This window comes from Centropristis striata, chromosome 18 (assembly GCF_030273125.1).
Source record: "Centropristis striata isolate RG_2023a ecotype Rhode Island chromosome 18, C.striata_1.0, whole genome shotgun sequence".
Lineage (NCBI taxonomy): Eukaryota > Metazoa > Chordata > Actinopteri > Perciformes > Serranidae > Centropristis > Centropristis striata.
This window is the reverse complement of record NC_081534.1, coordinates 33404005-33424385: the sequence shown is the minus strand read 5'-3', so window position 1 is coordinate 33424385 and position 20381 is coordinate 33404005. Positions and strand designations below refer to the sequence as shown.

At 38.6% G+C, this 20381-nt stretch overlaps 2 protein-coding genes across 2 annotated transcripts; both read left to right on the top strand.

Annotated features, from left to right (window-relative positions):
- Nucleotides 1-242: 242 nt before the first annotated feature.
- On the top strand, nucleotides 243-7605 carry LOC131990752 (macrophage mannose receptor 1-like; the record flags this gene model as incomplete). The annotated part of the gene is made up of 16 exons (XM_059355867.1): nucleotides 243-448; nucleotides 590-759; nucleotides 1192-1399; nucleotides 1589-1921; nucleotides 2060-2229; nucleotides 2662-2869; nucleotides 3059-3391; nucleotides 3533-3702; nucleotides 4135-4342; nucleotides 4532-4864; nucleotides 5003-5172; nucleotides 5605-5812; nucleotides 6002-6334; nucleotides 6473-6642; nucleotides 7075-7282; nucleotides 7472-7605. Coding segments are annotated over exons 1-16 (3561 nt in total), but the record flags the coding sequence as incomplete, so codon positions are not given.
- A 1134-nt stretch (nucleotides 7606-8739) lies between these two features.
- Nucleotides 8740-10559, top strand: LOC131990751 (C-type lectin 1-like). The gene is made up of 4 exons (XM_059355866.1): nucleotides 8740-8752; nucleotides 8942-9274; nucleotides 9355-9446; nucleotides 10070-10559. Exons 1-4 carry the CDS (start codon nucleotides 8740-8742, stop codon nucleotides 10196-10198), a joined length of 567 nt encoding a protein of 188 aa, XP_059211849.1. The 3' UTR covers nucleotides 10199-10559.
- The last annotated feature ends 9822 nt before the right edge of the window (nucleotides 10560-20381 follow it).

Genomic DNA, 20381 nt, shown 5'->3' with positions numbered 1-20381 from the left:
TCAGATACATGATATTATTCAAAGCAGATGGATGTCAGTCCTCCCTTCATTTCAATGTGGGAAGCTGCAGGGCCATAAATATGGTTACAGCACTTCACTGTCTGTCTATTTACAGGAACAAATGCAACATTCGTCATCACTCCAAACAGAATGACATGGACCGAGGCCCAGAGCTACTGCAGAGAGCACCACACCGACCTGGCCAGTTTGAGAAACCAAGCAGAGAACGAGCAGGTAAAGAACATGATGACTACAAACTCTCTCTGGATTGGCCTTTTCAGGGACTCCTGGAACTGGTGGGATGGAAGTAGCTCCTCCTTCAGGTACTGGAGCTCGGGACAACCTTCTGGTTTGTCTGCGTCTTGTGTGGCAGCAGATTTTCGTAACTCTGGAAAATGGGCGAACCATGACTGCAGCTTGAGGAAACCATTCATTTGCTATGATCCAAGTGAGTAGTAACCCATGTCCGTGAATGTATTTTGTAGTAAAATCAGTGGTGGAATGTAACAAAGGTTATGACACACCAGAATTTACTTACATGTAATGTCACAGTTCTGATTCTAATCAGTATGCATGTGTGTCACTACAGGGCAGAATGAGACAAGTCAGTACTATTTTGTTTACGACCTGAAGACCATGACTGAAGCACGAGATTACTGTAGAAAGAGAAACGCAGAACTGGCAACTATACACGACATGCAGGACGTGACAACGCTGAACAACATGGCAGATTTAAGCCAGATGCTCAGCTCCTCAGGAGTGAGTTCACCTTTCTCATACTTCATTCTGATGTTTATGTCAGTAACAGGTGGATTGAGGTGTTAAGAGCTGATCTTATATAGTAACTAACAATTAAGTGTATTGCAGGAAAAAAACAACGCCTTCTAAAATACACTAGAGTAAAAGTATTGTGGTTCTTTTTGTCCCTTCTTGTGTTTCACCGGACAGTGTCTCTCTCAACATGATCTCACAAAATTATGTATAAGTACCAAATTCTTTTTAACACAGAATTACATGCTGGTGGCACGTAACACGGAGCGTTCTAGAAATAAAGCACATACATCATTAAACATACATGGTTGTAAAAAATTTAGGCTACAAAACCATAGTGTTAAGGCTAGAAAACTCCTGGTGAGACAGAAGCAACAGTAAGGACTAATTCTCAATATCACAATCAAATACTGTTTTCAGCAAGCCTGGATAGGGCTGTATGGTGAAACAGACAGCTGGAGATGGTCACTGTCAAACACAAGTGTCTATGAAGACGTGGGGATGGAGTTCAGACCATGGTATCCTGGATACCCGCGAAATCATCACTGCATATTGATTTCTACGAATGGACAATGGTATGACAACAGTTGTGAATCGCTCTATCATGCAGCCTGCATGGATGTCAGAGGTGAGAATATTAACTATAAAGCTAAAAGCATGCCAGTTTAGTCCACTTCTCTGTTTCTCTTTGCCTCTTTGTCTTCAGATACATGATATTATTCAAAGCAGATGGATGTCAGTCCTGCCTTCATTTCAATGTGGGAAGCTGCAGGGTCACAAATATGGTTACAGCACTTCACTGTCTGTCTATTTACAGGAACAAATGCAACATTCGTCATCACTCCAAACAGAATGACATGGACCGAGGCCCAGAGCTACTGCAGAAAGCACCACACCGACCTGGCCAGTTTGAGAAACCAAGCAGAGAACGCGCAGGTAAAGAACATGATGACTACAGAATCTCTCTGGATTGGCCTTTTCAGGGACTCCTGGAACTGGTGGGATGGAAGTAGCTCCTCCTTCAGGTACTGGAGCTCGGGGAAGCCTACTGGTTTGTCTGCAGGTTGTGTGGCAGCAGATTTTCGTAACTCTGGAAAATGGGCGAACCATGACTGCAGCTTGAGGAAACCATTCATTTGCTATGATCCAAGTGAGTAGTAACCCATGTCCGTGAATGTATTTTGTAGCAAAATCAGTGGTGGAATGTAACAAAGGTTATGACACACCAGAATTTACTTACATGTAATGTCACAGTGCTCATAATCAGTATGCATGTTTGTCACTACAGGGCAGAATGAGACAAGTCAGTACTATTTTGTTTACGACCTGAAGACCATGACTGAAGCACGAGATTACTGTAGAAAGAGAAACGCAGAACTGGCAACTATACACGACATGGAGGACGTGACAAGGCTGAACAACATGGCAGATTTAAGCCTGATGCTCAGCTCCTCAGGAGTGAGTTCACCTTCCTCATACTTCATTCTGATGTTTATGTCAGTAACAGGTGGATTGAGGTGTTAAGAGCTGATCTTATATAGTAACTAACAATTAAGTGTATTGCAGGAAAAAAACAACGCCTTCTAAAATACACTAGAGTAAAAGTATTGTGGTTCTTTTTGTCCCTTCTTGTGTTTCACCGGACAGTGTCTCTCTCAACATGATCTCACAAAATTATGTATAAGTACCAAATTGTTTTTAACACAGAATTACATGCTGGTGGCACGTAACACGGAGCGTTCTAGAAATAAAGCACATACATCATTAAACATACATGGTTGTAAAAAATTTAGGCTACAAAACCATAGTGTTAAGGCTAGAAAACTCCTGGTGAGACAGAAGCAACAGTAAGGACTAATTCTCAATATCACAATCAAATACCGTTTTCAGCAAGCCTGGATAGGGCTGTATGGTGAAACAGACAGCTGGAGATGGTCACTGTCAAACACAAGTGTCTATGAAGACGTGGGGACGGTGTTCAGACCATGGTATCCTGGATACCCGCGAAATCATCACTGCATATTGATTAATACGAATGGACAATGGTATGACAACAGTTGTGAATCGCTCTATCATGCAGCCTGCATGGATGTCAGAGGTGAGAATATTAACTATAAAGCTAAAAGCATGCCAGTTTAGTCCACTTCTCTGTTTCTCTTTGCCTCTTTGTCTTCAGATACATGATATTATTCAAAGCAGATGGATGTCAGTCCTCCCTTCATTTCAATGTGGGAAGCTGCAGGGCCATAAATATGGTTACAGCACTTCACTGTCTGTCTATTTACAGGAACAAATGTGACGTTTGTCATCACTCCAAACCCCATGACATGGACCGAGGCCCAGAGCTACTGCAGAGAGCACCACACCGACCTGGCCAGTTTGAGAAACCAAGCAGAGAACGAGCAGGTAAAGAACATGATGACTACAGACTCTCTCTGGATTGGCCTTTTCAGGGACTCCTGGAACTGGTGGGATGGAAGTAGCTCCTCCTTCAGGTACTGGAGCTCGGGGAAGCCTACTAGTTTGTCTGCAGGTTGTGTGGCAGCAGATTTTCGTAACTCTGGAAAATGGGCGAACCATTACTGCAGCTTGAGGAAACCATTCATTTGCTATGATCCAAGTGAGTAGTAACCCATGTCCGTGAATGTATTTTGTAGTAAAATCAGTGGTGGAATGTAACAAAGGTTATGACACACCAGAATTTACTTACATGTAATGTCACAGTTCTGATTCTAATCAGTATGCATGTGTGTCACTACAGGGCAGAATGAGACAAGTCAGTACTATTTTGTTTACGACCTGAAGACCATGACTGAAGCACGAGATTACTGTAGAAAGAGAAACGCAGAACTGGCAACTATACACGACATGGAGGACGTGACAAGGCTGAACAACATGGCAGATTTAAGCCTGATGGCCAGCTCCTCAGGAGTGAGTTCACTTTTCTCATACTTCATTCTGATGTTTATGTCAGTAACAGGTGGATTGAGGTGTTAAGAGCTGATCTTATATAGTAACTAACAATTAAGTGTATTGCAGGAAAAAAACAACGCCTTCTAAAATGTACTAGAGTAAAAGTATTGTGGTTCTTTTTGTCCCTTCTTGTGTTTCACCGGACAGTGTCTCTCTCAACCTGATCTCACAAAATTACATATAAGTACCAAATTCTTTTTAACACAGAATTACATGCTGGTGGCACATAATGCGGAGCGTTCTAGAAATAAAGCACATACCTCATTAAACATACATGGTTGTAAAAAATTTAGGCTACAAAACCATAGTATTAAGGCTAGAAAACTCCTGGTGAGACAGAAGCAACAACAAGGACTAATTCTCAATATCACAATCAAATACTGTTTTCAGCAAGCCTGGATAGGGCTGTATGGTGAAACAGACAGCTGGAGATGGTCACTGTCAAACACAAGTGGCTATGAAGACGTGGGGACGGTGTTCAGACCATGGTATCCTGGATACCCGCGAAATCATCACTGCATATTGATTTATACGAATGGACAATGGTATGACAACAGTTGTGAATCGCTCTATCATGCAGCCTGCATGGATGTCAGAGGTGAGAATATTAACTATAAAGCTAAAAGCATGCCAGTTTAGTCCACTTCTCTGTTTCTCTTTGCCTCTTTGTCTTCAGATACATGATATTATTCAAAGCAGATGGATGTCAGTCCTGCCTTCATTTCAATGTGGGAAGCTGCAGGGTCACAAATATGGTTACAGCACTTCACTGTCTGTCTATTTACAGGAACAAATGCAACATTCGTCATCACTCCAAACAGAATGACATGGACCGAGGCCCAGAGCTACTGCAGAGAGCACCACACCGACCTGGCCAGTTTGAGAAACCAAGCAGAGAACGAGCAGGTAAAGAACATGATGACTACAGACTCTCTCTGGATTGGCCTTTTCAGGGACTCCTGGAACTGGTGGGATGGAAGTAGCTCCTCCTTCAGGTACTGGAGCTCGGGGAAGCCTACTAGTTTGTCTGCAGGTTGTGTGGCAGCAGATTTTCGTAACTCTGGAAAATGGGCGAATCATTACTGCAACTTGAGGAAACCATTCATTTGCTATGATCCAAGTGAGTAGTAACCCATGTCCGTGAATGTATTTTGTAGCAAAATCAGTGGTGGAATGTAACAAAGGTTATGACACACCAGAATTTACTTACATGTAATGTCACAGTGCTCATAATCAGTATGCATGTTTGTCACTACAGGGCAGAATGAGACAAGTCAGTACTATTTTGTTTACGACCTGAAGACCATGACTGAAGCACGAGATTACTGTAGAAAGAGAAACGCAGAACTGGCAACTATACACGACATGGAGGACGTGACAAGGCTGAACAACATGGCAGATTTAAGCCTGATGCTCAGCTCCTCAGCAGTGAGTTCACCTTCCTCATACTTCATTCTGATGTTTATGTCAGTAACAGGTGGATTGAGGTGTTAAGAGCTGATCTTATATAGTAACTAACAATTAAGTGTATTGCAGGAAAAAAACAACGCCTTATAAAATGTACTAGAGTAAAAGTATTGTGCTTCTTTTTGTCCCTTCTTGTGTTTCACCGGACAGTGTCTCTCTCAACCTGATCTCACAAAATTACGTATAAGTACCAAATCCTTTTTAACACAGAATTACATGCTGGTGGCACATAATGCGGAGCGTTCTAGAAATAAAGCACATACATCATTAAACATACATGGTTGTAAAAAATTTAGGCTACAAAACCATAGTGTTAAGGCTAGAAAACTCCTGGTGAGACAGAAGCAACAACAAGGACTAATTCTCAATATCACAATCAAATACTGTTTTCAGCAAGCCTGGATAGGGCTGTATGGTGAAACAGACAGCTGGAGATGGTCACTGTCAAACACAAGTGTCTATGAAGACGTGGGGACGGTGTTCAGACCATGGTATCCTGGATACCCGGGAAATCATCACTGCATATTGATTTATACGAATGGACAATGGTATGACAACAGTTGTGAATCGCTCTATCATGCAGCCTGCATGGATGTCAGAGGTGAGAATATTAACTATAAAGCTAAAAGCATGCCAGTTTAGTCCACTTCTCTGTTTCTCTTTGCCTCTTTGTCTTCAGATACATGATATTATTCAAAGCAGATGGATGTCAGTCCTCCCTTCATTTCAATGTGGGAAGCTGCAGGGCCATAAATATGGTTACAGCACTTCACTGTCTGTCTATTTACAGGAACAAATGTGACGTTTGTCATCACTCCAAACCCCATGACATGGACCGAGGCCCAGAGTTACTGCAGAGAGCACCACACCGACCTGGCCAGTTTGAGAAACCAAGCAGAGAACGAGCAGGTAAAGAACATGATGACTACAGACTCTCTCTGGATTGGCCTTTTCAGGGACTCCTGGAACTGGTGGGATGGAAGTAGCTCCTCCTTCAGGTACTGGAGCTCGGGGAAGCCTACTAGTTTGTCTGCAGGTTGTGTGGCAGCAGATTTTCGTAACTCTGGAAAATGGGCGAATCATTACTGCCACTTGAGGAAACCATTCATTTGCTATGATCCAGGTGAGTAGTAACCCATGTCCGTGAATGTATTTTGTAGTAAAATCAGTGGTGGAATGTAACAAAGGTTATGACACACCAGAATTTACTTACATGTAATGTCACAGTGCTGATAATCAGTATGCATGTGTGTCACTACAGGGCAGAATGAGACAAGTCAGTACTATTTTGTTTACGACCTGAAGACCATGACTGAAGCACGAGATTACTGTAGAAAGAGAAACGCAGAACTGGCAACTATCCACAACATGGAGGACGTGACAAGGCTGAACAACATGGCAGATTTAAGCCTGATGCTCAGCTCCTCAGCAGTGAGTTCACCTTTCTCATACTTCATTCTGATGTTTATGTCAGTAACAGGTGGATTGAGGTGTTAGGAGCTGATCTTATATAGTAACTAACAATTAAGTGTATTGCAGGAAAAAAACAACGCCTTCTAAAATACACTAGAGTAAAAGTATTGTGGTTCTTTTTGTCCCTTCTTGTGTTTCACCGGACAGTGTCTCTCTCAACATGATCTCACAAAATTATGTATAAGTACCAAATTGTTTTTAACACAGAATTACATGCTGGTGGCACGTAACACGGAGCGTTCTAGAAATAAAGCACATACATCATTAAACATACATGGTTGTAAAAAATTTAGGCTACAAAACCATAGTGTTAAGGCTAGAAAACTCCTGGTGAGACAGAAGAAACAGTAAGGACTAATTCTCAATATCACAATCAAATACTGTTTTCAGCAAGCCTGGATAGGGCTGTATGGTGAAACAGGCAGCTGGAGATGGTCACTGTCAAACACAAGTGGCTATGAAGACGTGGGGACGGTGTTCAGACCATGGTATCCTGGATACCCGGGAAATCATCACTGCATATTGATTAATACGAATGGACAATGGTATGACAACAGTTGTGAATCGCTCTATCAAGCAGCCTGCATGGATGTCAGAGGTGAGAATATTAACTATAAAGCTAAAAGCATGCCAGTTTAGTCCACTTCTCTGCTTCTCTTTGCCTCTTTGTCTTCAGATACATGATATTATTCAAAGCAGATGGATGTCAGTCCTCCCTTCATTTCAATGTGGGAAGCTGCAGGGTCACAAATATGGTTACAGCACTTCACTGTCTGTCTATTTACAGGAACAAATGTGACGTTTGTCATCACTCCAAACCCCATGACATGGACCGAGGCCCAGAGCTACTGCAGAAAGCACCACACCGACCTGGCCAGTGTGAGAAACCAAGCAGAGAACGAGCAGGTAAAGAACATGATGACTACAGACTCTCTCTGGATTGGCCTTTTCAGGGACTCCTGGAACTGGTGGGATGGAAGTAGCTCCTCCTTCAGGTACTGGAGCTCGGGGAAGCCTACTAGTTTGTCTGCAGGTTGTGTGGCAGCAGATTTTCGTAACTCTGGAAAATGGGCGAATCATTACTGCAACTTGAGGAAACCATTCATTTGCTATGATCCAAGTGAGTAGTAACCCATGTCCGTGAATGTATTTTGTAGTAAAATCAGTGGTGGAATGTAACAAAGGTTATGACACACCAGAATTTACTTACATGTAATGTCACAGTGCTGATAATCAGTATGCATGTGTGTCACTACAGGGCAGAATGAGACAAGTCAGTACTATTTTGTTTACGACCTGAAGACCATGACTGAAGCACGAGATTACTGTAGAAAGAGAAACGCAGAACTGGCAACTATACACGACATGGAGGACGTGACAAGGCTGAACAACATGGCAGATTTAAGCCTGATGCTCAGCTCCTCAGCAGTGAGTTCACCTTCCTCATACTTCATTCTGATGTTTATGTCAGTAACAGGTGGATTGAGGTGTTAAGAGCTGATCTTATATAGTAACTAACAATTAAGTGTATTGCAGGAAAAAAACAACGCCTTCTAAAATACACTAGAGTAAAAGTATTGTGGTTCTTTTTGTCCCTTCTTGTGTTTCACCGGACAGTGTCTCTCTCAACATGATCTCACAAAATTACATATAAGTACCAAATTGTTTTTAACACAGAATTACATGCTGGTGGCACGTAACACGGAGCGTTCTAGAAATAAAGCACATACATCATTAAACATACATGGTTGTAAAAAATTTAGGCTACAAAACCATAGTGTTAAGGCTAGAAAACTCCTGGTGAGACAGAAGCAACAACAAGGACTAATTCTCAATATCACAATCAAATACTGTTTTCAGCAAGCCTGGATAGGGCTGTATGGTGAAACAGACAGCTGGAGATGGTCACTGTCAAACACAAGTGTCTATGAAGACGTGGGGACGGTGTTCAGACCATGGTATCCTGGATACCCGGGAAATCATCACTGCATATTGATTTATACGAATGGACAATGGTATGACAACAGTTGTGAATCGCTCTATCAAGCAGCCTGCATGGATGTCAGAGGTGAGAATATTAACTATAAAGCTAAAAGCATGCCAGTTTAGTCCACTTCTCTGTTTCTCTTTGCCTCTTTGTCTTCAGATACATGATATTATTCAAAGCAGATGGATGTCAGTCCTCCCTTCATTTCAATGTGGGAAGCTGCAGGGCCATAAATATGGTTACAGCACTTCACTGTCTGTCTATTTACAGGAACAAATGCGACATTTGCCATCACTCCAAAGGCCATGAATTGGACCGAGGCCCAGAGCTACTGCAGAGAGCACCACACCGACCTGGCCAGTGTGAGAAACCAAGCAGAGAACCTGCAGGTAAAGAACATGATGACTACAGACTATCTCTGGATTGGCCTTGTCAGAAACTCCTGGGAGTGGTCGGATGGAAGTAACTCCTCCTTCAGGTTCTGGAGCTCGGGGAAACCTTCCAGTTTGTCTGCGTCTTGTGTGGCAGCAGATTTTAGTAACTCTGGAAAATGGGCGAATCATTACTGCCACTTGAGGAAACCATTCATTTGCTTTGGTCAATGTGAGTAGTATGTGATATATGAAACGTAAATGTTCCCTGCATATAACACCAATATTAAACTTCTTTTTTTTTACCAACAGCTACAACAAAGCAAGTGATAAAACTGAGGATGAAAACGAGCTCCTCTGTGGACCTGAATGACCAGACTGTGATGGATGACATCATGAAGCAGGTAACTCCTTCAAATTTTTTGCAAAATCAGAACAGCAGAATGAAACAAAGAACCCTAACCTGGGTAGGGTTAGGGGTATGGTAGGGTACATGTATAGTGCTTCATTGAAAGGTAACATCTTCTAGTTTCTGCGGTTTTGCTTGTTTACCATGTGGCTAAAATACAACTGAAACTACATCCGTTCAACAAAAAAAACAAAAAACGTCTTAGGGTCTAACCTGACTCCATTCTAACGTGTACATGGGTCATTCCTATGTTCCCCGGGTCCTATGTTCCCCGCTTGAACTAACATTCATTGAAAGGATCCCTTGGTCCAAGACAAAGTAACATAATTAACAGAGCAGCTAAAGAGCTGCATGCAGCTCAAATCTTTCCTCGTCCAGGCCGATTTGCATATGCGCGTCAGACAGCCTGTAGGCCTACATAGGCCTATTTGCCATGGGATTTGGCAGTAATGGTGGTAAAACTAACAGACCGGGGAACAAAGGACCCGGGAAACATAGACACGCTCCCCCGGGAAAATGTAAGGGAAGGGAAAAGGGAAAGGGAAGGGAAAATGCTAGATAATGCTGTATGTAATCTCTCTCTCTGAGTGATAAAGTTGAGGACTTTTTGTATCTCAGATGAAACAGAGGCTGAAGAACCAGGGGTTGGATGACAACATCAAACTGAGCTGGAAGAAGCAGGCAGATGGGAAAGTCTTCCACAAGGAGGAGAAGAAGAACACAAAGAAGAGAAAGGACGAGTTCTAAAGTTGAGTTTTGTGAGCAAAACATGCCACATATTCTCTGGTACCAGCTTCTCACATATAGATTTGATGCTTTTCTTTGTCATTTATGGTTATTAAGTTTATATATTTAGTCTTTAGACTGTTGGTCGATTATAACAAGACATTTGAATGTATCTGGTTGGGCTGGGGGAATTTATAACAGGCAATGTTTACTATTTTATGACTTCTTTTAGGTAATTCTAGATTAGATTAGGTTATGTCAGTTTATGTTAAGATATGATATAGTACAATACAATATGATTGATTGGAGGCAGCTCCAGTGTAAAAAAAAAAACTTAAAAAAAAAAAAAACTTTAAAAAAAAAAGCTTTTTGGGGCGTCCCGGTGGCTCACACTGGTAGAGCTCTTGCCATGTAGGCTGAGGCCTACATGGCAAGAGCTCCAGTGTAAAAAAAAACGTAAAAAAATCAAAACTTAAAAAAAAAGAACTTTAATAGTATGGGTAATCTATCTTAATCTATTTTATTGAGAACATTTTTTCCCCCTTTTTTAAAATGAGTAACATTGAATCTGAAACACATGATGTTGTCTCCCTGTAATTCATCTGAACATCTTCAAATTATTTTTATAGCAATTTCCCCCAAATTACGAATGTAACTGTCAAATACGTCAAATAATCGCTGGTTCCAGCTTCTCAAATATGAAAATGTGATTTGTTTCTTTATCCTATGGTCTTTAACTTTTAATTTGGGAAAAGGCCATTATGGTTTATTATTAAATTAAAATAATGTACATTACTATAATTATTTGAAAGTGAATGATTAAATAACATTAATAGGCCTATGTGAAATATTCCACTATAGTTGGTGCATGTATGTAATTTACACACTGTAATGGAGAAAATTCCCATGTTCTGGTTTTTCCAATTAGGTAATTAACAGTTTTTCTGTTTTATATTTTCGTAAATGAAATAAAATTGGCAATATAATTGGTAAGTTATAAATGTGTTGCGTTACCTCCTTCACACACCTCTTCACATGCAAAGCAACTTTAACATCTTCTTGTTATATTCACTTATGAAACACGATAAGTGTTAGGACAATGATGTCAAAATGAATGCAAGCTTAATTTTGACAAACCGGACCCCTTTTCAACCAAAGCAGTGCCCGCAAGGTTATCTGACCAACAAAACCAAATAAAACATGTATCGTTAATTTATTTGGTTTGTTTAACTGCAATGTGATTGATATGGGCTAGCGCTAGCAAGCTAACGTTAGCGGGCTAACGTTAGCATGCTAGTGAAAAGGGATAACACCGACCTATTATGTTGTTTACGATTCACCCAATTCAAACAATTAAAACAACTACTTAAAATATTGTCTGTTAGTAAATCCTGAAATGCAGGTGTGACTTACATGTCAATTACAGTCGATCACAACCAGTCGGTCTCCGGAGTGTTACAATCTTATCATGTCTGCTTTGGTAATAATATCAATTACAAAAGAAAAAAATACGTTACTGAATATTTTACATTCTGTAGCCATAATAATGAACTCCAGCTAGACCTAATGCAACATATAGGTTAACGTTAATTATGAAACATGCTGAAATGTGATATTTTTAAATTACACAGACATTGTTGTAGACAGTTCAGCACTTTATGTCGTAGCCGAGTCTTGCGTTATCTCAGTGTTATGGTAAGTTTGGTAATATTAACATTGGAAAATAAAGCTTCACCGTGTTAGTAAGCCAACATTATGTAAACACACATAGATGCCTTTTGATCAAGATTATTGCAGCCATAAATTATAATCCTTGTCTTTTACTTATTAATGACATACAGGTCTAATAATTAAATCTTTCCTACGCTCCCGTTAGCATCAAAGGGTAACCAACAAAAGGTAGCATTAACTGGCTAATTATTTATGCTAACAAACTAGCGTCACTATATCCAACAACGGCCAGCTTTTGGCTAACATTCTATCAAAAATTCACATTAACTACTAATATAAATGATCATGTTATGTTTCCAATTAATGAAGTGCCGTTAAACTAGAGTCTAACTTCTTATCTTTCAAGCCAAATAAAATAGCCAAATAAATATCACCGTTCTCAACCATCGTTATCAACACATCTGGACCGTACTTCCGTCCTTCACGATAAAATACAGTACTGGAAAAATACACATGTATGATGCAACTTTTTAAGATCGTCGCCCAATCGTTCTTACTCCTTTCTCTTTTCAGAGTTAGTTTTGTGTTGTAATTAGACATGTAAATCTCTGTGTACATAAATGAAATGTCACACGTAGATTGTTAAAGATGTATAACTCAATTATACCTAAACTGGTGGTGGATCTTATTAGAAAAGGCCGCGAAACAACGGAAAGTGCAACCTTGCAGATGTGTCCGATCAGGGACAAAAGCGCAGAATGGTGTCTGATTGGGAGCGTCTCTATGTTCCCCGGTCTGTTACTTTTTCCACCATTACTGCCAAATTCCATGGCAAGTAGGCCTACGGGCTGTTTGACATATGCAAATAGGCCTGGATGAGGAAATATTAGGTCAAGGGTGGCAAACCTGCAAGTCAAAGTCTACCGTAAAGAAGGACCCTTTTCCAGAAAAAGGGTCCTATGCTCCCCGGTATGTATTGCTACAGGGGAACATAGGACCCTATTTTGGTAAAAACGGGCAACATAGGACCTTATTTTGGTAAAAACGGGGAACATAATGATAACCCCGCCCGATTTGGGATACAGTTACTATAATTACATAGGGTGCAGACACCGACACCTTCTAATTAGTGCTAACATACAAATAAATAAAAATATAATTCAGACAAGTGAGTTCTAAAGAAATCATCCCTCTTAGACTTGTCATGGAGGAGAAAAAACTAGCTATGCGGACCAAAGCCGTTTTTTGAACCAGGCTGTAAACATGTTTAATTCTGCTGCTGTGAAATGGGCGTTTTAACATGAGGGTCAATCTGATTTACTCCCTTCTGCAAAGATATTGCAGTTTTTGGCACGACACTGCTCAGAATGGAGGTTGCCGCTTTACATGAATGCAAAAATTAGCCTTAATCACACCATATCTACAGCATGTCTGCTTCAAAGCACTTAAATAAACAACATGGTTAATGTCAATGTAGTTAATAAAGAAGCACACAACCTTCAACTTGCCGCTCTTCATGCATCCGTGTTGATCTACACTGAGGTCCAAAGCTAGATATTGGGTGTAAATTTAGAATCAAACAAATCTCTCTCTCCGTCGTGCTCATAAACCAGGGATGGGCAACTGGAGGCCCGGGGGCCGCATACGGCCCGCACCCTCACTTGAAGTGGCCCTCAGTACAACTACATGCATTTGAGCATAAAATCTTAAAAGTGCAGTGTAAAAATGCACAAAATTACTTCTTGCAATTAATGTTGGTCTGCTGTTCTTGCAATGAAAAAAAAAAGAAATTGCAGTAAGTGGTTATTTTTTATTTGCTTTAAACCTTTTGTATTCCTATTTATACTGTTATACATGCATTTGAGCATGAAATATGTCAAGTCACTGCACTGTAAACATATTTAAAATTGAAACACAAAATGACAAAAAAGACACAAAATTACTTAAAAAAAGACACAAAATGACCAAAAAAAGACACAAAATAACTATAAAAGACACAACAGACACAAAAAAAATTGTGTATTTTCTGACATTTTTATAGACACTGTAAGCAACAAATTACCGTTACACATTTTTAAATAGAAATGAAAAAAACAACCAAAGTTTTTTGGTTAAAATATGCTCAAGGTTAGCAGGTATCACCAAAATGTATTTTATTAAAATATACGCATATTTTAATGCAAACAATTCTATCATTACCGTAACATTTAACCATGTTTTCAAATCAATTTACATTCAGATTTAGTTCTTTATAAATTGTTAAAAAACTATGATTGATTGATTGATTATATTCTGTTAAATTATACATTTTTAAATAAATGTATATTTATTTTTATAAAGTTTATTAAATATTTATTGTATATAAGTGTGGGGGACACCATGACATTTTTATCCGGACGCATTACGGTAATTAATTTGTGAATCAAAAATCTGTTCAAAAATATAGAAAATATTATTTTAGCACAAAACAATGAATTGTGCCTCATTATGGCGATAATGTTCATTCATATAAAAGTGAAATATATTTATTTTAATAAAGTATGTCCTTATAATCTTCACAGGTCAGGTCTCCAGACAAACTTCCAGTTTACAGTATATGGAAATTTATGACTATTCAAATGATTTTTCCTTTGGACCAATTTGCATGAAGGGAGTGACGAGAACAAAGTACTGTTCAGGACTGGTATTGTTATTTCCACAGTCGAAGTCAAACGATGAGCAAGTAAAGATGGACAAAGTTTTCCTGCTCGTCTTGGCTGCAGCAGGTAAGTGTTATTTATATTGTTTTATGATAATATGTTGATGTATTCTTGTGGCTACAGAACTCTTATCAGAACAGTGTAATTATGCTTTTAATTTTTTCTAATTAATGTACAGTATAATGCAAACTGATTATCAGTGGCTGGATCTGGGCTTTCAGATCTTTTACAATTGAGCCAATACAACAATGTAAAAATACAGTATTACCAGTAAATCCTGCATTTAAAATCCTGTTTAAAAAAAAAAAAAGGAAAACCATTCAGTGACCTAAATACTAATTCTACCACTGATTTTACTGCAAAGACAACGACATGCCACTGAAATGTAATGTTACAAATGTGTCACCGCAGGGCTGTGTGTTGGGGATCAGTTCTATTTCGTTTATGACCTGAAGACCATGGCTGAAGCACAACAATACTGCAGAGAGAAAAATGCTAAACTGGCAACTATCCACAACCTGGAGGACGTGAAAACGCTGAACAACATGGCAGATTTAAACCAAATGATGAGCTCCTCAGGAGTGAGTTCACTTTTCTGTCATTTCATAACTCTCTAACAGGTAGTTTGCAGTGTAATAATCTGATATTGCTTTGTGACTAATTATCAATTTTTAGAAAATGGGCTCTATGGTTAGGGTTAGGGTTGAATTTTTTTTACAGTGTACATAAGGCAAACAAGGCAAAATAGTTTTCCTTATGCACACTGTAAAAAATTTCTGTTGCTTTTTCAGAAAAAAAAATGGCAGCTGTGGTTACCAGAATAATTCTGCAAAAAATACAGTACAAATGTAAAGAATTTTACAGAACAACTTGTAAATTTTACTGGTATTCAGTGTACAATAAATAATAACTGAATGTTAATTTACTGGTATTCAATGCACAATAAGCTAAATCTGCATGTAAATTTTGCATAAATAATTAGTATAAAAGCAGCATCATCCTGTTAAATTAGCAGTAAAGGACGATATAATCTACAACTTTAAAATGTTTTTTTAAATTTTTTTAATTATTACAGTTTTAGGATGTAAAATTTACAAGTTGTTCTGTAGAGATTACTGTATTTTTTACGGAAATATTCTGGTAACCACAGCTGCCAGTTTTTTTTCTGTAAAAAACAACGGGACATTTTTTTTTACAGTGTATTTACTATTATTTATTTATTATGTTTTTGGTGTGTTTTGAGTGTGTTTGTATGTGTTTTTTTGTAATTTTGTGTGTGTTTTTGGTTTGTTTATCGTGTTTTATGTGTGTTTTTTGTAATTTCTTTGTGTTTTTTTGTGTTTTTATGTGTATTTTTGTAATTTTTGTGTTTTTTGTATTTTTATATGTTTTTTATGTGTTGTGAGTGTGTTTGTATGTGTTTTTTGTAATTTTGTTTGTTTACTACAGTTTTAGGATGTATAATTTACAAGTTGTTCTGTAAAGATGCTGACATATGTTCTGTATTTTATGGAAATTTTCTGGTAACCACTGCTGCCAGTTTTTTTCTGTATAAACAACGGGACGTTTTTTACAGTGTAGTTTACACTAGAAGACTTTTTGCCTACTGTATTTGAATATTTATGCACACTGCGGTCCCTAAACAGTCTGTGAATTGCATAAATTGGATATGTCGCAGATTCCTGTTGTTGAGGATCAGACCAATAGGAGGTATCTGGAAAAGTGTTGCCTTTAATAGAAGCAACAGCAGGGACTAATTGTTGATATCACAATCAAATATTGTTTTCAGCAAGCCTGGATAGGGCTGTACCTTAACCTAAGCAGCTGGACATGGTCACTGTCAGACACCAGTTTCTACGAACACATGGAGACGGAGTTCAGACCATGGTATCCTGGATACCCGAGAAATCATCACTGCATAACTTTCTATTACAATGGACAATGGTATGACGTCGGATGTGAAACACCCTTTCCCGCAGCCTGCATGGATGTCACAGGTGAGAATATTAACTAGTTTATTGTTTATTGAATGGATCCCCATTAGCTGACGCCTTGGCGACTGCTAGTCTTCCTGAGGTCCCTAAAAAGACATAGAACATGACATACAAACAACATAGGGGAAGAATAAACACGATTAATACATACATGCAATACTGTTAAAAAAAAATTGTACATTCATATTTACCCGACAAATGTTATACTGTAAAAATCGTTAATTCAGATGTCTATGGTGTCGATATCAGCTGTATACACTTATAATTTATCATTTCACTAGAGAACATTTAAAAGGAAGGATCATCAGGCTACAGATATAGCAAAGAAAAAGAAATAAAGTAAGAAAACAAAGTAAAGTAAAGCTAGAAGCATGCCAGTTTCGTCCCTTCACTGCATAAAAATCATATTTCATACAGAAACAATAGGTTCCTCACAATTTCAGTGCCGGGCAGTGTAATAATAAATCAGCAGAAAATCAATAGGGTTTCAGACAAATTAAACTACTGTATGTATGTTCAATAATTCTGAGGGGGAAAAAACAATATGTAAAGTATGTATATATCTATGTTGTAGTATCTCTACACAGCACTTCACTGTGTCTGTCTATTTACAGGAACGAATGCAACATTTGTCATCACTCCAAACAGAATGACATGGACTGCGGCCCAGAGCTACTGCAGAGAGCACCACACCGACCTGGCCAGTGTGAGAAACCAAGCAGAGAACCTGCAGGTAAAGAACATGATGACTACATATGATGTCTGGATTGGCCTTTCCAGAAACTCCTGGGAGTGGTTGGATGGAGGTAGCTCCTCCTTCAGGTACTGGAGCTCGGGGAAGCCTACTGGTTTGTCTGCGTCTTGTGCGGCAGCAGATTTTAGTAACTCTGGAAAATGGGCGAGCCATGACTGCAACTTGAGGAAACCATTCATTTGCTTTGGTCAAAGTGAGTATTAACCCATGATTCAATCGGTATTAAAATTTAATTTGTCAGGATTTTTTTTTCTGCATCCAATGAGAATATAACAGAAACATTCAGTTTTATGGAACTGTTTGGGAATTTAGTATGCAATTGTGATCAGCTGAAGGTGACTATAGAATGGAGAATATAGTTACCAAATCTTCCCTGCATATAACACCAATATTATGTGAGCAGAGATTTAGTAACTTATTTTCCCAACAGCTACGATAAAGCAAGTGACAAAGCAAGTGATAAAGCTGAGGATGAAAGCGAGCTCCTCTCTGGACATGAATAATCCGGCGGTGATGGAGGCCATCATGAAGCAGGTAACTTCAAATTTCTTGCAAAATCAGAACAACCAAATGAAACAAAAACGTGTGAGGCTTACAACTGAAACTACATCCGTTCAACAACACAAAAGAAAGGTTTAAGTATCTAACCAGTCTCCATTTTAACGTGTACGTGGGTTTTAATAGGTTAATGCACCGGAAAAATTTACAAAAGTAATCCTGTAATCTGAGAAAAGCCAGAGCATTTTCAGTGAAAGAAACATTGGGAAAGTACGCAAACTAAATGGAACGAGAATCGACTGGCTAATTCACCCATGTCTGAGATGAACAGGGGTTCTCAAGGTGACGTAGGCATGGAAAGTCTTTAGTTGATGCAGTCGCATGTGAGTTCGTAAGGGCTTAGGTATGATTTGAGTCAGGAAAGATACACGGGTTGAGGAGGACCGAATTGGTTAGTCTTGCCATGTTTTAGGTGGTAATGGACGGAAATTTGAGGGTAGATGTCGTAAACTCTGGGTAGCGCAAGAAGCTGAAAAAGGCTTGGAGGCTTCTGGGATTTAATCGATGGCAGGAGACTGGTAACTCTTCGTCTTCTAGAGTCGGTGGTATCCCGTCAAAATGCTCGCTTTCCAAAGGATGGAGGAGATTCTCCTCTTGAGGGTAAGCGCTAATCGTTAGCATAGCGCGGTACTCATATAATGCGTGAAATGACAAACGGAGACCAGGAGGAAGGGAACGTGTCTTTTTATCGGGCGAAGAACCATATTTGGTAACTTCAGCAGATATCCAAAATAAAAATATCTCGAGAAAAATGTTGCAAATTTACTTGATTAAAGTGGCAAATCTACAAAGAAAAAAAGTTGCAGATTTAAGAGATTTAAAGTGGCAAATCTGTGTGGAAAAAAGTCACAGATTTACGAGAAAAAAGTTGCAAATTTTCAAGGTCAAAGTGGCAAATCTACAAGAAAAAAAGTCACAGATTTAAGAGATTAAAAGTGGCAAATCTGTGTGGAAAAAAGTCACAGATTTACGAGAAAAAAGTTGCAAATTTACTAGAATAAAGTGGCAAATCTACAAGAAAAAAAAGTTGCAGATTTAAGAGATTTAAGTGGCAAATCTGTATGGAAAAAAGTCACAAATTTACGAGAAAAAAGTTGCAAATTTACTAGAATAAAGTGGCAAATCTACAAGAAAAAAAGTTGCAGATTTAAGAGATTTAAAGTGGCAAATCTGCGCGAAAAAAGTCACAGATTTACGAGAAAAAAATTGCAAATTTACTAGATTAAAGTGGCAAATCTACAAGAAAAAAAGTCGCAGATTTAAGAGATTTAAAGTGGCAAATCTGTGTGGAAAAAAGTCACAGATTTACGAGAAAAAAGTTGCAAATTTACTAGATTAAAGTGGCAAATCTACAAGAAAAAAAGTTGCAGATTTAAGAGATTTAAAGTGGCAAATCTGCGCGAAAAAAGTCACAGATTTACGAGAAAAAAGTTGCAAATTTACTAGATTAAAGTGGCAAATCTACAAGAAAAAAAGTTGCAGATTTAAGAGATTTAAAGTGGCAAATCTGCGCGAAAAAAGTCACAGATTTACGAGAAAAAAGTTGCAAATTTACTAGATTAAAGTGGCAAATCTACAAGAAAAAAGTTGCAGATTTAAGAGATTTAAGTGGCAAATCTGCACGAAAAAAGTCACAGATTTACGAGAAAAAAGTGGGGGAAAAACAACTTTTTTCTCGCAGATTCACCACTTTAAATCTCATAAATCTGTGCATTTTTTCTCGTAGATTTGCCACTTTAATCTCGTAAACTTTTTTCTCAAAATATTACCCCCCTCCCCCGGGTCCGTATGTTTTTTTTTTTACACATTCTGGCTGTATGTAATATTCTCCAATATTCTCTAGGGTTGAAATTTGGAATTTGCAAGTATTTCAATGAGTGTCCTATTAAGGGTTAAGTATACTGGTGGCGGAAATTGGGTATGTTTAAGGTATGCCTTGTTCCTGAACTTAGTTATAAAACTTCAATCTCTGTCTGAGCGATAAAGTTGAGGACTTTTTTTTGTATCTCAGATGAAACAGAGGCTGAAGAACCAGGGGTTGGACGACAACAACATCAAACTGAGCTTGAAGAAGCAGGCAGATGGGAAATTCTTCCACAAGGAGGAGAAGAAGAACACAAAGAAGAGAAAGGACGAGTTCTAAAGTTGAGTTGCTGTGTCCATTTTCATCACGAGAAGTGGATTCATCGTGTTTCGGTTCAGATAAGAGGTGATTAATCAGATAATCAGTTCATCTTTTTAGTCATTTTGTGAGCAAAACATGCCACATATTCTCTGGTAACAGCTTCTCACATATAGATTTGATGCTTTTCTTTGTCATTTATGGTTATTAAGTTTATATATTTAGTCTTTAGACTGTTGGTCGATTATAACAAGACATTTGAATGTATCTGGTTGGGCTGTTGGAATTTATAACAGGCAATTTTTACTATTTTATGACATTTTATAGGTACATTTAGATTAGGTTATGTTAGTTTATGTTAAGATATGATATAATACAATACAATATGATTGATTGGAGGCAGCTC

Bases quoted from the DNA above. Each gene is read 5' to 3' on its own strand.
- LOC131990751 (XM_059355866.1), top strand. The intron at 9,275-9,354 runs GTGAGTAGTATG...TTTTACCAACAG, and splicing joins ATTCATTTGCTTTGGTCAAT to CTACAACAAAGCAAGTGATA. The intron at 9,447-10,069 runs GTAACTCCTTCA...TTTGTATCTCAG, and splicing joins TGGATGACATCATGAAGCAG to ATGAAACAGAGGCTGAAGAA.